Here is a 15,580-nt window from a genome sequence, read left to right on the forward strand (position 1 = left end):
TTCTATTCTATTCTAATATGTTCTATTATATTATAATCTATTATGTTCTATTCTATTCTATTCTATTATGATCTATTATGTTCTATTCTATTCTATTCTATAATGTTCTATTCTTTTCTATTTATTTAGGATTTAATGTCAGTTATTTTGTTAGGTGTATATTTTGTGTTTAATCTACCTGTCACTTTACCTTTTTACTTTTTTAGCTATTTAAACTGTTAATTTGTTTTATACCTTGTACATACGTAGTCTATTATTGTATTTTTTTTGTATTTTGCATCTGTTATTGATGCTCTTGTTATTTACACTATCATCTTTTGCTGCTGTAACCCTGTAAACGTCCCCACTGTGGGACTAATAAAGGATTATATTATCTTATCTGTTCAATGGAATTCCATTGCTTTAGGCAACAGCCTGGATCCTTGTTAACCTACAGTCAACTGATGTCATTCATTTATACACTGCAGAAGGAAATAACATGGGGTACATTTAGAATTTGGGTTTAAAACTGAGTGAAATGGTCTATACACCAAACTCCATTCAAAAAACATATTGCTGTATACCACCTTGATACTGCATAAACAACCCACTAGTCTATTGTTTTATTTTCTATTATAATTTGTTCTATCAGTGGTTTCATGTCGGCTATAAACAGGTAGGAATGACTTTGGAGATTGTGATGAACAATCAGTACAAACAATTTCCATTCAGAACTTATTTATACTGTTTCTTTTGTTTTGTTTTTTACCTCATTTAGATGTACATTGTAACGAAATGTAATGTCCATTAATGTCTATTCTATTCTATATTTAGTTCTGTACATATTAGATTATGCCTTTGTAATAAAAACATGTTTTCAAATTAGTTTACCATTTCTGTGCATTTATTTGCAAAGGCGTATTAGCCAAGCATTGCATAACTGAGAAGCTATGGACAATATTTCACAGCTGTAATCAAATGAAAAAAAAGAGCAAATTAAGAGCCGTTCAATCACAAACCAATTTACTAATTACCCTCTTGTGTGATTCACTGTCTTGCAATATGGCTGCATTATGCTGATAAAAACAAAAGCATGTAGACTAACTAGTACGTGAACTCATTGCTTTCCAAACAGGGAAGGGGTAGTCTATCTGGCTTGGTTGGAGGGGGGCGAATATTCCTCAACAACTACATCCCCCATAGAGCCTTGCGCTGCGCCCAAGAATCCGTGGAAAACCCGTATTGCGCATGCGTATCCAGACGTGGCAACGGCATCATGGCCTCTAGGAACTGCCACGGGAGTCGGATGAGAGAGGCGAAAATGTTCATGTTGCTGTTGCTGGTGAGTCAAACCAAACCTCTGTCTGTGTGTTACGGTAAAGAGCAACGCGGTCACATTCTCTTGCGGGGCGGAGGGTTGTTTGTGTCCGGGAAGGAATTCAGGAGAGAGGGTAGGAAAAAAAAATCCCAAATCCGCTCTTCACCGCGTCTCCCATAAGCCTGTCCGTGCAGGAGGTAAAGTTGACAGCCCCTGACTCAACTTGTCAAGGTGCTCAAATGTAACTAATTAGTAATAGTGTGAGTGGTGTGCGGTTGTCGGAAGCGCAGCTACAATGTAGCTAAATGTAGCGTTAAGTGCCTGCACGGAGTGGTTTTGTGGTCAACGGTCGCCTGTGCACACGGGGTCCCTCCCCTGTGTGAGCCACAACTAACGTGAACGTCCGGCGAACACCGTAACGTTCAACACAGCGCGAGTGCCCACTTACCTAGCTTAGCCTACACTTAAACGTCTGTTTAACAATATGTTCCTGTTTTTAATGTCTTCCATGCATGACTCACGGCCACCGAAACCCATCTATTTCAGTCCTCAGAGTTTGTTTCGGGAATTGAAAGTTGAAAACTTCACGACTCATGCGAACGTGTGTGGCACCGGTGGGTGGGTGTGAGCTACAGTGTATTATCCGTGTAAAACAGCAGCGCCCTTTGGATGAAGTGCATGATCCTCTCCATGTCATGTGACTGTACAAACTGAATTGTGCAGGCAGCATCAACTCACATCCCCTGAATGAAATCTGTTGTCACTTGCGCATATGGCTCAGAGCTTAAGGGCTGGAGCTCACAATTAATTTTATTACCTATTAATCTTCAACATCAACTTTATTGTCCCAGGGGAGAAGTGTGTTCTGCAGCCTGCCAGGTTAAACCAGAACACACAGATAATAAGCACACTCCCCAAGGGGAAAATAAACCTAATAAACTATATGAATGCATCAAATTAAATCAGGAAACTTATGGTATGCCAACACTAAAATGAACAACACTACATGAGCCCGTGATGAGGTCATCGTGGGCATTTAACAGTTAGATGGCCTGAGACATAAACGATTTCTTCAGGCTGTTACATCTGGCCATGCAATGTAAGCTAATGGTTATTCTATGAAGTTGCTCAAGTCCAGATTTCTCCCCAAAAAATCATACAGAAATATTAATTACACCCAGCAAATGTTTAGTTGTTGTTGCTTGTTAAATTAGTTAAAGCACTATGTAAGTCTATGGTAAGTATTTTAAACACAAGGTCCACTTGTGCTATTCCAGGCGCTTTAGACCATATCCATCAGCCTCCTTCAAAGAATAGAATATAAATACTTTATTGATCCCAAGCTGGGAAATTGAAAGTGTTTTAAGTTTAGGTAAGAGCAATTCAAAGTGTTTGACGTAGTGATGAGAACACGTTTAAAGTTATGACATACACTCAGTTGCAAATTTATGAGGCACACCTAGCTAAATCTACAAAAAGACCTGCAATAAATCCTACCTTCATGTAGCAATGTGTGCCTAATAAACTGGCAACAGAGTATAAAAGCTGCACAGGAGCCTTTGCAAACGAGGGTGGAGCTCAGCTGTGTATGTACAGTGCATTCTGTATTTGGACAGAAACACCCGTTTGATAGTTTGCCAATGTGCCGCAGGTCACCGGATCTCAAATTCAATTGTGACTTTTGAGGTTGAGGTGATGACTCGCATCTGTACGGTTGTACGGTCTGCCCTTTCGCCCACAGTACCCCAGTATTAGGGGGCCAAAGTGACTTGGACAATATAACGCATGTAAACTAATCCTATTTAATATTTTATTGCTAAGCCTTCACAGTCAAACAACCGTATACATAAATAAGATCAGCATTAATTGACGTCTTTAGCATTAGAATCTAAAATCCTATGTGAACATTGTGACAAGTTGTAAAACAATTAGATTAGACTATCATGCTGTTTAATTTAAAGTGAAATATCTCTATGTTTGGGACTTTTGGTCGGACAAAACAAGCATTTTGGAGATGTCACCTGTTAATTCTAGGATTTTAGACCAAATGTTATTGGTTCAACGGGGAAAAAAAAAACACCAAAAGATTTATCAAATGATAGAGATTAATTATATCAGCGGTAGCCCTAATAATGAAATATCATTATCGCGACATCTTACCACATCTACAGTGTGTTATGAGAGCATTCATCATAAATTATAACCATAATGCTGCATAACTACACTCATAGGCCACACAATGCTTCCAGATGTACTACAGCCTAAAAACATTATAAATGAGACTTAGATGTAGATTAGAAGTGTCTTATGGATGCTCTTGATTATAACCAGAGCTTGATGGGGCTTATAATACATTATGACGACATATGCTCACCTCATACAACTGTAGTAAGGTCTCATAGTATGCTGTAATAGTCCATGCAGTTACATAAGTTATCATCGTATGTGTTAAAGCTAATTAAAATTAAGTACATATATACTGATGCATTTATAATAATGCATGCTTCATCATGATGTGTCATTGTTGGTGGTTAAGTGTAATGCATTTAAAGTGAGATATTATAGTGGCTGCATACAGTTATTAATGGGTTATTAGAACACCAAATTATAGGTTTCATAACTTAAGGTTCCTAAAGCAGATATACCATATTTTTCATAATTTGCATGGTTTATTAACGGTTTGGTGTCTGGGATAATAATCACTTATTACGCTGCATTGATTAATTTAAATGCATTAAAAAGGCCTTACACTTTGCATTGGCTACCACCTATGATGAAACATGATGAAGCATGCGTTATTACAGATATGCATCAATATGTACTTCACTTTACTTAACACGATGATGACTTATGATGCTGCATGGACTATTATACAGTACACTATAATGCTCTGTGGGGTGTATGGAGGTGATAAAGAGGAACCACTTGTGAGGAGGTTGCCTTTCTCATTAACAATTGTTTTTGCGTCTGCTTCAGTATCTATCCCACTCCAGTATTCCAGTTTATTTGATCCATTATCAATGAAGGTGTATAAATGACACAAGCTGCAAAAAGGTTTGCCTAATTATACCTTCAGCACGGAAGAGCTTGGGTACTGTTAAGATCTAGGAAGAGAGGTAAGATTATTCTGCAGTAAATGACAATGTGCGTATAGTATTTGCGGTGCTCGTTGGTATGGATATCCATAGATATATTGTGATGTCAGCAGTAACCTGGATGTCTTGTATTCATGGTAATTTAATTAATCTGTGTAATTTGCATGCTTGCCCAGTTTAGCGCGCCAAAAAGGTACCTAAGCATGTGGTAGGTTCCAGATAGGTGCAGCTGAGAAAATGTCATTCACTTGAGTGGGTGGAGTTGTCAGCTTGCTGCTAGACTGCAGTTTTCATTTGTTTGATGTTCTCTTTGTTTCGGTAAACTTTTGTCAATACATGCCATTTTTTTTTTTGTACTTTACCTTTTTATCGACCTGGTTCTTTAACATCACTTTAAAAAAAATGTCCAGTACCAAACCAGCCACCTATTTCGGGGTGGCGTCACTCCACCACTGCAGCACTTTGTTAGAGGGCAGCTGTCTGGATGGGTTTGAGGCCTTCCTGTCAAAACAATTTAATCAAACGTCCTGCACACAAACACACACCAGATTAACAATGTATTACTTGACCATGGCTGGTAAAGTCAAAATGTTGCCTCTGTGTGTTTTTTTTTCAGGCCAAAATAATCAATATGTGTGACCTTGCCCGTTTTCAGTGACATTTTCTCTACAGATTCACAGAATAAACAGGATTAGCAGCCAAGGGAGGAGTGTCCCTAATCGACTTGTCCCCCAAGACAGATTTTATTTCCTGATGGCTGATGGGCTTTGTTTTTGGGAAATGTTACTTTTTCCCTGCTTTCACACTGACTGCCAAACAGATAAAGGCCTTTTTCATGTCTGTTTACAGTTTTGTATGCTAGTGTTAAAAGGATGATTGTCTGATTAAAGAATAATTGAACACGACTGTTAGTATGACTAGACGTTTAATGGCTGCTCAGAATTCCAGCGGTTTGATCCCCAGCTCCTCCTGTCTGCATGTCGTGTCCTTGGGCAAGACACCTTCATGGGCATGGGTGTGAATGATTAGATGATGGCCAGGTAGCTTCTGCTATCAGTGTGTGAAAGTCAGTGTGAATGATTGAATGTGACAAGTGGTGTGCTTGTGTGTATAAGGGTTATATAGGCCATTATTATATTTGGTAATATTACCATTACCATCTTTAATACCTGATCTTTTTTCTTACAGTCTATTTCTGCTGACACATTTTGGTGGGTATCAAAAAAGATTGGATAAGCAATATCCCACAACAGCAGCTTGGTAACATGGTGGGCAGACCGAACCGCTCCCCTGACTTTCATCGCTGATAGCTGCAATCGGATAGTCGCTAAAGCTGCTAATTGATTGCTCCTCTGCTTTTGATAGCTCAGAAGCCTCTAACTCAGCACTCTGTGTGTTATCGAATGCTGTATAGCTTCCTTTACAATCAGCCAGTCCGCACACACACCAACGCACACCTGACTGCCTCATTAGTTCGACGAAACTCGAGGCAGGTGCTTGACAAACACGGGTCTGATTTTCGCTGATTCAGTTCTGCCCCTAGAAGTGGAGGCCATTCTTAAGCAGATTTGTCACAGCAGATGGAGGGTGTGGGCTCATAGGCAGGGGCTGGGCACCTGCTACTTAGTAAGCGCCACATTTTTTACAGCAACGTGGCAGGACATACCTTTATGGCAGATAAGGAGGGTCCATGTGTAAAGTACTAATGGTTTCCCTCCGAATAATGGATCTCAATTCATCCTGCACTGCGTCATGTAATCACAAAATGTGTTAACGCATACATGGCTGGGGTATGATGGATGATGAAAGAGTTTCAGCTAGATTACAATTATGAGAATGGATTTTTTGAGAGGTCACACTTAGAGCGTGCCAGTTGACATTTAAGCTGACATCTTATTGTGACCGCCATCAAAGAAAGCTGGCAGCTTTTGTGGCATTTGAACAGAATCCAGATTTTGACACTCTAGGTCTTACAGGGGTATATTTGATGAACTCTTAATGTTATGAGCCTGCCTTACTTTATACACTGACAGGCCGATGTACGATTCTTGGCTTATCACAGATTTATAGAGTGTCAGTGTATACACCCAGCTTAGTAGGCACACATTGCTTTAACTAATGCAATCCAATACAATAACACTACAAGGAATTCTACCTTCAGAGGTTATATTCAGTGTTTGTTTACTGTTATAGAGAGGTTGATGCAACTGTGGTCATTTTAAAAGCTGTTTTAGAATACTTTAACATAAATATTGCTGTTATTAATACCTCAAGAATAAAGATACAACAGAAGAATACAGATTTTTTGTGGATAAAGCCTGCCATTGGCCTCCTGTTAAAGCCGGCACTCTCCTTCCCTTCTGCATTCTCTATTTTGCAAAGGCACCATCAATGCCACCCAAGATGATTGTGATTGGTTTAAAGAAATACAGAGAAGCCAGAATGTTTTTTTTACCCCCATCCCAGAATGTTAACTCGTGCTGACACAGCACTGTGCAGATGGGTCTGGCAATGCGAGACGAATGCTTTGTGCTCCTCTCGCTCATTTAGCGTTCGTGAAGGAGCCCTGATGTAACTATGTGAAAAATGTTTGTGTGTTTTTCATCAAATTGTGCTGCTGTCCTCCATGTGTCTCATCTCCCTTGATCTATGTTGTACCAGTAAGGCTGTCCCACTGTAGTGTGTGTTGGAAGGTAATGATAAGAGAGAAAGATAGTGCAGGCAGAGTGAGTAAAGCCCCCTGGAGCTGTCATGCTACATGGCTCTGTGATTGGTTGTTATTGGTGGGGTTTCTCTGTATTGTTCATCGAAGCAAAGATGTAGTCCTCAAGTGAAACTAAAACATAACTCTGTAACTTACCCTAAATATAACTGAACAATATTCATGAGAGCTCTTCCATGCATCTTTATACAGTGGATCTCAGTTCATGAAAGTGAAATTATTTGGTGAAATTAAAAAAAGAAAAACGTGAATTTGACATTGACATAGGCAGTTTTGATTAGGGTAGGGTCTCGAATCAAGAAAGAGAATAGGTGACGGCTGCATCAAGTGATTTTTTATATCCCATGTAGTGGTTCATAGTTGATGACACCCAGCACCTTATCTGGAGTGACTCACATCCAGATGGAAGGACTAGGTTGTTAGAATTGTTTTTTCCTTCTCTCACAACTTTGACTCTAACCAATAGCTGTAATTATTGAAAAGTGAAAGAGGAAGGATGTGAAAGATAAAGATGTCGGGACTGCAGATGGAACTGTGAAACGGGGGAAAGGTCGTTTCTTTTTTTACAGCCAGCATCAAACACAACTATTGTTTATTTTTGTTCCTGGAAGTTGATTCCTAGTCCCATCCAGAAGACATATGTGCCATGTCTGTCATGTCCCACGGTTTCAGCCAAGTCACGGCAAGAATTATGACTATGATCACCCAATCTGACGACATCAACCCAGATTGTACTGTGAAAGTGAGTTGGGGGGGATTGGATGTAAGAAAGGGGCACTTTTTCTGTGAATCCATAGAAACTGACCTTCACTACCATCACTTAGTGCAAGACTGAATCCAGGAATATGCAAATGTTTGGTTTTACTGAATCCATTTGGTACACTCCACTTCATTTTGAGACATTGTGTGGGTTTGATGAATTACAAGAGCTTTAAGTGGAACATAATATACAATGAGGCCCCAGAGCTGCAACCTATAAATAGCATTGAATAGATTTTTGAAATATACTTGTCATCAGTGAGGAAAAATGTATGTAAAAGGGGTGTTTATTCTTGCATTTTGTTTTATTTACTCAAATTTCATAGCTGTCACACTATCTTAAACGTGGGACGGACATAGAATCAAAATATTCACTTTTTCAAGGGTTTATTGTGCAAACATGTTATGCGTTTATCCTGGATTCAAGGTTATGAATCCTGTCGCCTCCTTAAGAGAGAAACATCTTTAAGAAAACCCATGTGATGAAATTGCGTGCGAACTGAACTATTAAGAGATAACTCGACAAGTGTTTTGATTAAAACGGCTGTGATCTGATAAAAAAGGAGTCGTGCTCTGTAGTTTATCATCACTTGCTCGTATTCATTTACAGGGCGAGTACAAGGCGAGCAGCCTCAGAAGGAAGGAGCACAATAAATCGGATTCTCATCACAACTATTTTTACTATCAAGAAATTACTGATACTTCCACCCTCCATATCATCTACATAACATAAACTGCTCTGCCTCATTCATGTTTTCTATTTTAGCCGCCTGTGCGTGCCCTTCATTGTAATAAAACTCCGGTTTTAATCGGCAGCAGTGCAGTTCTTCTGAATGGGCCTGTCATTTGTGATGCTTCCTGGGGAAGCTGTTGTCCTAGTTATTTCTATTATTGTTCCTTTGCCACTAAAAGATGATGCATGCTTCAGTTGTTAGAAGTGACACATTGTATCACAGCCATCAGAAATATTGGCTTGACGACAGCATCGGTGTCGTTCTTAGCTGCCTCGACTGTGGGTGTATCTGATGCTACAGGAAGTATCTAGAAATGTGTCTACTCCAGCATGAGGTTGTGTTTACAGTGTTAATCTATGTAATTGTGCCATTTTTCATATAAGCGAAGCAAAGTTAAGACATTTACAAACATAATTTAGCTGACATTGGAAATCTATGTTTTAGCTTCATGATTCACTTTTCTGTATTGTAAAATATTATACCACATTACTGTATATTTCCCCTTCCCTCATCAGTATATGCCATAGGCACCATGTAAAGCTGGATAGCTAGCCACCTCAGCTCGCCATTGTTTGTACCAGAAGAACGAATGTAGTGAATGTAATTATGGAAAGACTAAGCAATTAAGTTCAGTTTGTATCATTTTAATCCTTCTAGGCGGGCATCACATTTCCTATCTCATTTGGATAAGAAGTAAGTCAGCCTAATCTTGCTCCCTGCTCCTCACTCTCATAACTACTAAATGCCTGCCTATGCAGACAAGTGTCACCTAGCCAATCTCTAATTAGCCCTCACGTCGCTATGTGGTTGTCATGGGTCTAAAAATGAATACTGACGCAGCTTGTGTTTATCTTTTGTTGTCATCCATCCACCTAATGGGACTCATGCACTAATTTCAAGTGACAAAATGAAAATAAACAAAACCCAAATAATACTTACAAAGTCTGAGAATTGACCTCAAATATGTGGTATATGTGTGTGTAACTGGGCACTTCAGTCGTCTGCTCATCCTTTTCTGAGCCCTTTTGCATCTCTTTGTTAATTTAGAAATTTACTGATGTGCAAAGTGTACTGTCTTAAGATTCCCATCAGCCTAACTTCAGAAGAGCACCCGGTTGTGAATTAAAATTAGAAAATGAGCCTGACAGGTGCTTGTTTTCATTCCAGGTGATGTCACTCATCAGACAGGATCCGCTGAGCGAGCAGACGACGTTTGGTGTCTAATTTAGTTCTCCATAGGCAGAAAGGAAGAGCTTTTTAATGAATGGTGATGGCACTGAGACGATTAAAATGCACCGAATTAACTTCCTACGGCTTGAATGTAATCACTTTTGTTTTTTTATTAGTCGTCGTTGATTATAGTGCGAGCCTCTCTTTGGGCTTTGTTTGCCATATTAGGTGTTTCACACCATCAGCCCAGCTACCAGTGCTTGGAAAGTCAAAGGAGCCATTCTGACTAATGAAGCAGATGTACCCACCTGTTGCTTTCTTTGATGCCACCTTTAGTACAGGTTTATACTGGAAGCAACATCCTGTCCTGTTTGTGCCATAGTTGAAAAGAGATCAGTTATATAAATGCTGTGTTGAAGCTCCCTTATAGCTTTCCACCCCTGTGTAAAGTTAAAACAGTGTTTTGTTTATGTCATTATGAGCCACAGTAAAGAGATATACAGGTATAGCTCTTGGCCCCGGACATTGTTATTCAATTGAGTGCATTGGACTGCTGCAGTGTTATCAGATTGTAGCTCTGCCTCTCTGCATCAAACTCATTTCACTTATATGTTTATTTCCGACATAGCTTGTGACATTTTAATTTTATAACAAGTCTTAAAGTCCAAACCCTGGCAGTGGCCCCTGAAATTTAATTACAACTAACAGTATAAACTTGTCAGGCAGAATTAACAGCGTAGGGACGTACAGAAATGTGGCTAAAAATATAAAGCTTGTCCTGAGTATGGGGCTAGAGTAATGTTCATTGATTGAATAGGTGAAACAACAATGTTAAAGTCTGGGGAGCATGAATGTTCAGTTTCATTGCAATCTGCCCATTTACTTTTCATTTTACTTGTGTACAAGTGGAAATGAATATGAAAAGTAAAGTCATCTGACCGGATATTTGACGCCAGCGTTAAATACTTAAGCCACATCACGCATATGATTTGGTAACAGTTGTGTTTGTATGGTTGTGTTTCACCAGGTGTGGCTGCTGCCGGTTCTCGAGGCGGTGAAGGTGTCTCCTCTTATAGAGAAGGTCAGCGACCACAAAGACTTCAAGAAGCTGCTCCGGACGAGAACCAACGTTCTGGTGGTCTACACCAAGACAGGTTAGAGAAGACAGACATCCACTCATAATGGATTTTTCCTTTTTGTATCAGGCTCTAGATTTCTACCAGAATATATGCCTGGTATAAGGGGGCGATATCAAGAAAAAAACAGTTTTGTTTGCTGTCAACTATACATATGTTCTTATGTTAGCAGCATAAACTTATGGTTGAGCATCCATTGTTTCTTGTAAGACAGGAGGCAGGTACAGCGGTCCGACCAGAACATCAGTATAGTAAGAGCTCATGGATAACACTTCTTTATCTCAATGACTCTCGAGCGGCTTGTCGCTGTAGAGGTCATTGTGAAACACTGGAAAAACAAACAACATTTGATGTTGTATCTAATATCACATATGATGTATCTCATAGACATACAATATGTTGGCCAACATGCCAAGCAACTAGAAAAATATCCCTTTTAAATGTACATGCTGTGATGTTATTGTTAGATCAAAATTGCCATGCTTTTAGTTCGTGAAGAACAAGGTTACCTTTTAGTGCTGATGTCATTCTGTACTCTAAAAGTGCATAAATGCAGGCAATTATAATCAGAGAAGGTGAGTGTGAAATGCACATTTTCAAAGTGACTCACTTAGCAGCAGTCACCGCTACAGCATTTAGTTGTGTTTGAAAGACACAGCAGTTGCATCTTTTTTAAGGAATAAATAATTTGTGAAACAGGAGAAAATGCACAAAATACTTAAGCAAGTGCAGTACAAACACAGTCATCCCAACAATTCTAGCATTGGGTACAAACACAATGGACACATTCACATAGCTAGTGTAAGAAAATGTATTAGTGATGTATTAATGCAGTTAATTGTCTTAATTAGTATGTCGCAAAATTCGCTTTAAAGGCTCTGAACAGCCACACAGGGGTTTTAAGTTATCTTGCTGATTAGACCTGTTCTCAGTACTGTGTGGGTGTGTTTACTGTCGTTGATTGACATCTTCCCAAGTCTCCTGTTAGCTTTATTGCATCTGTTAAGGCAGGACTAATTACACCTATAAAATTCTTATTGGTAGTTGGAGATTTGTGTCCTCATAAATAACCATTGAAGCTCCACCCACCTTCAACCCAGCAGAGGTCCAATGAGTCAGAATAACTGCAAACACCTAATGTGGCATTAAACCAGAGAATAAATTCTATTTCTATGGTTAAAACACAGAATTAATTAGAATTCCTTTGGTCACCCTCTTTTATACGAAAATGCAATTGCACAGTGACACTTTGCACAAATCTGATATAATCAATTTAATAAAAAACTTTTTTTCCCCACGGTATCTTAAAATGTATAATGTTTTGTACAGCTTTAGGTCCTGGTCAGACAGAGTAGGCTTTAGCAGCCTTGGGCAGCTTGTAGTAATTGTTTTAAATGAGAGTGAAGCATTCTGCTCTCTGCTTTTGCGTTGCTGAGCAACTCATGTTTGTGCCATACATTTTTACAGGAGTGCCCTGAACGCCTCAAGTGGGAAAAAAATTGATCTCAGATCAGAAAAGTGCCTGACGTCATTTAACTTCACAACTGCTGTGGAGGAGTGATTTGGTGGTTGTCTAGTAGCAAGAATGACAATAGGACGCAGCTGGGCACGCAGATCAGGGCACCTTATAAAAAGGCAGAGTGACGAGCCTCACGTTTTCTACCTGCAAAACGCACGCTGTCTGATTGAGTCCTTAGCCTTCTACCTGCCCCAAAGGGATGATCACAGTGTTCTATCTCAGTAATGAACTTGAAAATACTTATATTACAGAATCAAAGAGTAGTCATTAAATAGAAAATAAAACACTTTACAGCTGTAATAGAGCTGCGTTTTCTTCCAACCGGGAACCCTTAATGCACACCAGTAGATTTTAATTCCATTTTCATATGCATTTCATATTTCTGAGAAGCAGTGGAATGCACTCAGCAGGCATGTCGATGTAGCAGAACAGATTTATTAGTTTCATAATTCATGGCCCGTATGAGCCTTCATTAGGTCATTAGATAAGTCTTCCACGTATCGAGCAGGGGCTCAGATTGATCACTAGCTGCAGCTTCACACAGACATTTTTACTGTAAAGACAGTCTTACCTGGTTTCTTACCCATCACCAGCCCCTGACCCTCTGCAGTCAGTCACATCCCTGTTGAGCTTTGCTCTGGTTAGCACACATTTGACTTCAACTGTGGGGTTATTAGATATTCCCCCAGCTAGTATCTACTCCATACATGGCAATAAACTGACACTGAATGGCCAGATGTTTTCTTTACTGACCCTGTGTGAGGCTGGGCCGTTGGGAGTCATGTCAGTGTCCCTAAATCTAAATATAGCTTAGTCCTGGAGTGTTGATAGGAATCTTTCTCTTTATACAGTGAATAACACTTATTTGGTTTGGGCGAGTATAAAAATTATGTATTGTGTTACACAAGGACTAGAATATTCCACTTTGTTTACTTTACTCACAGGAATCTACTTTGCTTGCCATGTCTGATGAAAATCAGTAATATTACTGTGTGTGTTGTTGTAGCTGGTACAGTTTATTACACTGGTTTCACCTTTTTCATAACACAGAGAGCGAACTGCATAGCTCAGCTATATTTTCTCTCTGACACGGTAGATTGTGCAAGTCTCCAGTGTTCATGAACTCTCCATGTCGTCCAAGGAATGAGTTCACACTTGATGACCATCATGGCTCAGAATATGGTACTAAGCAGCATGCAGCAGGTACAAATTATAGTTTGCCAAAACATGCCTGCTGTGCTTCCTCCGTTTGCTGAGAAGTTGGTGTGCTTCAGGAGAGGCTTTGTGCCGCAATATAATCCTCCCATCCCCTGCTTAGTCACACTATTGTAAGATGTTGAAAGCTGATGTAACTTAAACCCCCTCCCTGAACTCATCCAGTGAAAGGTATTAGAAAACCCTCTTCTGTCACCCCTCCATCCCAAACTCGGTGATCTCTTTCTTTAGTACTTGGTGCTTTAGTAAGACACTGAGCTCCACTGTAACTCAATTCCTCTTTGCTGTGTCTGACATGACAGTGTCCTCAGTGTCTACTAGTGACTCTGGGCTTGTCCTGAGCTATTGAACGGTTTTGGTATCAAGGCTGACCATGGTTCCTTCTCTCTCTGTAGCTACATCAGGGGACTCCCACCTGAAACTGCTATCAGATGTGGCTCAAACAGTAAAGGGCCAAGGAACTATCGCCTGGGTCAACTGTGGGTAAGTAATGGGATGATTTTTAAAAAACACAATGTTGGACTTCTGCTCCCTCCATCACGCACATTGACTCCCTGTCCTTTTCCACATTATGGTCTTTTTTTGTACAAGGAATTTTCTGACAGCAGTTATAGAGGCAGAGCAATTTACACCTCCAAGAATGTCTCTACTGACATCCATCTGCACAATTTATGGCTTTTCCAGCGGGGTATAAACGGCCTTGTTACTTTGGTTCTATTGTAAGGGCACAATCTGCAATCACAGGCCACTTACTTATTGGAGCAATTGAAGCTTTGGATCCAATGTGTAGCACCTCTTTAGAGCAATTAGGTTCTTCCTTTCAGCTCTCTTTAGTAAACGTTTTCATCCTAAAACAGTAAATGATTGATAATGAATGCACTGGCTTAATGCTGTGTGGTATTTCTATGCCCCCTAAAGATGACATGAAAATATTACTTTTCATGTCATTCTGTGTATCTTTCTGTTAGTAATTTTGTTTAAATCTTGTTGTAAGCCTCCCATCAAAAGGGCTTTGAGTGTTGTACGTTTCACTGATAAGAGGTTTTGGCTCAAGGCTTCCCGTTTTCAGGCACCATGCCTGATTTCAGGCATAGATTAGTTTTGAATTCATGTAATACTTAATCCAATACATTGCACACATCACTTCCAGAACAACTTCTTGCTTTAGCCTGAGTGCTGAAATGATTAGTTAATCTATAAGTTGATTCCAAGGCTAGGTATTTCAAGGCTAGTGCTAATGCAATACCGTTTTGGCACAGATACAAACTGCTTTTTCAATATCTTGCTTTTCTACAAAAACTTTTCTTCAAAACAAATTGTAAATGTCTAAACACATGGACCCCTAACAGAACCTAGCCTACATACAACTGTGAATAACTAACATATGTGCAGGTGCTACATGCATTTGTGTGTATGTGTGATGAAATGCATGTTTTCCTTTTTCATGTACATGCGTTCATTTTGTTTTTGTCTCTGCTCTGTGAGGCACTTTGTATGACTGTTACAGGTCTTTTTAACTGTGCTATATAAATAAAAGTGAACTTGAACTTGAACTAACCCAAACTCAAATTGGCACAGTTATTGTTTAAATCAGGAGCTCACTCATCAGAGACAAAGTACACAAGACAACATCTGATCAGACATTTAATGCCGACTTTAGGTACTTGACACGTGAGCAGAAACATACTGTACATTTGGTGGACAGGGATGTAATTAGCAACTATTTTAAAAAGTCTCTGAATAATTGAAGTTAACATTCTCTAGTTCTAGCTTTAATAAATCTAATGGTCTATTTAATATAATATAACATTAAGAAAACAAGCTATTTGAAAATGTCCCTTTGAACTTTAGGAAATTGAGCTGCTAATTTTCAAGCATTTCATAGACCAAGTTATTAAACAGTTAATCAATGCTGAAAATAATGAGTCGCAGA

At 39.4% G+C, this 15,580-nt stretch overlaps 1 protein-coding gene across 1 annotated transcript in view; it reads left to right on the forward strand.

Annotated features, from left to right (window-relative positions):
- The first annotated feature begins 1,241 nt into the window (after positions 1 to 1,241).
- The window catches only part of pdia5 (protein disulfide isomerase family A, member 5), a 58,478-nt gene continuing 44,139 nt past the window's right edge, over positions 1,242 to 15,580 (forward strand). The window contains exons 1-3 of the mRNA XM_083921002.1: positions 1,242 to 1,321; positions 10,805 to 10,931; positions 14,043 to 14,130. Coding sequence (XP_083777128.1) covers positions 1,256 to 1,321; positions 10,805 to 10,931; positions 14,043 to 14,130 — 281 coding nt within the window. The 5' untranslated portion in view covers positions 1,242 to 1,255. The remainder of the gene's footprint in view (positions 1,322 to 10,804; positions 10,932 to 14,042; positions 14,131 to 15,580) is intronic.

This window comes from Echiichthys vipera, assembly GCF_963691815.1.
Source record: "Echiichthys vipera genome assembly, chromosome: 10".
NCBI lineage: Eukaryota > Metazoa > Chordata > Actinopteri > Perciformes > Trachinidae > Echiichthys > Echiichthys vipera.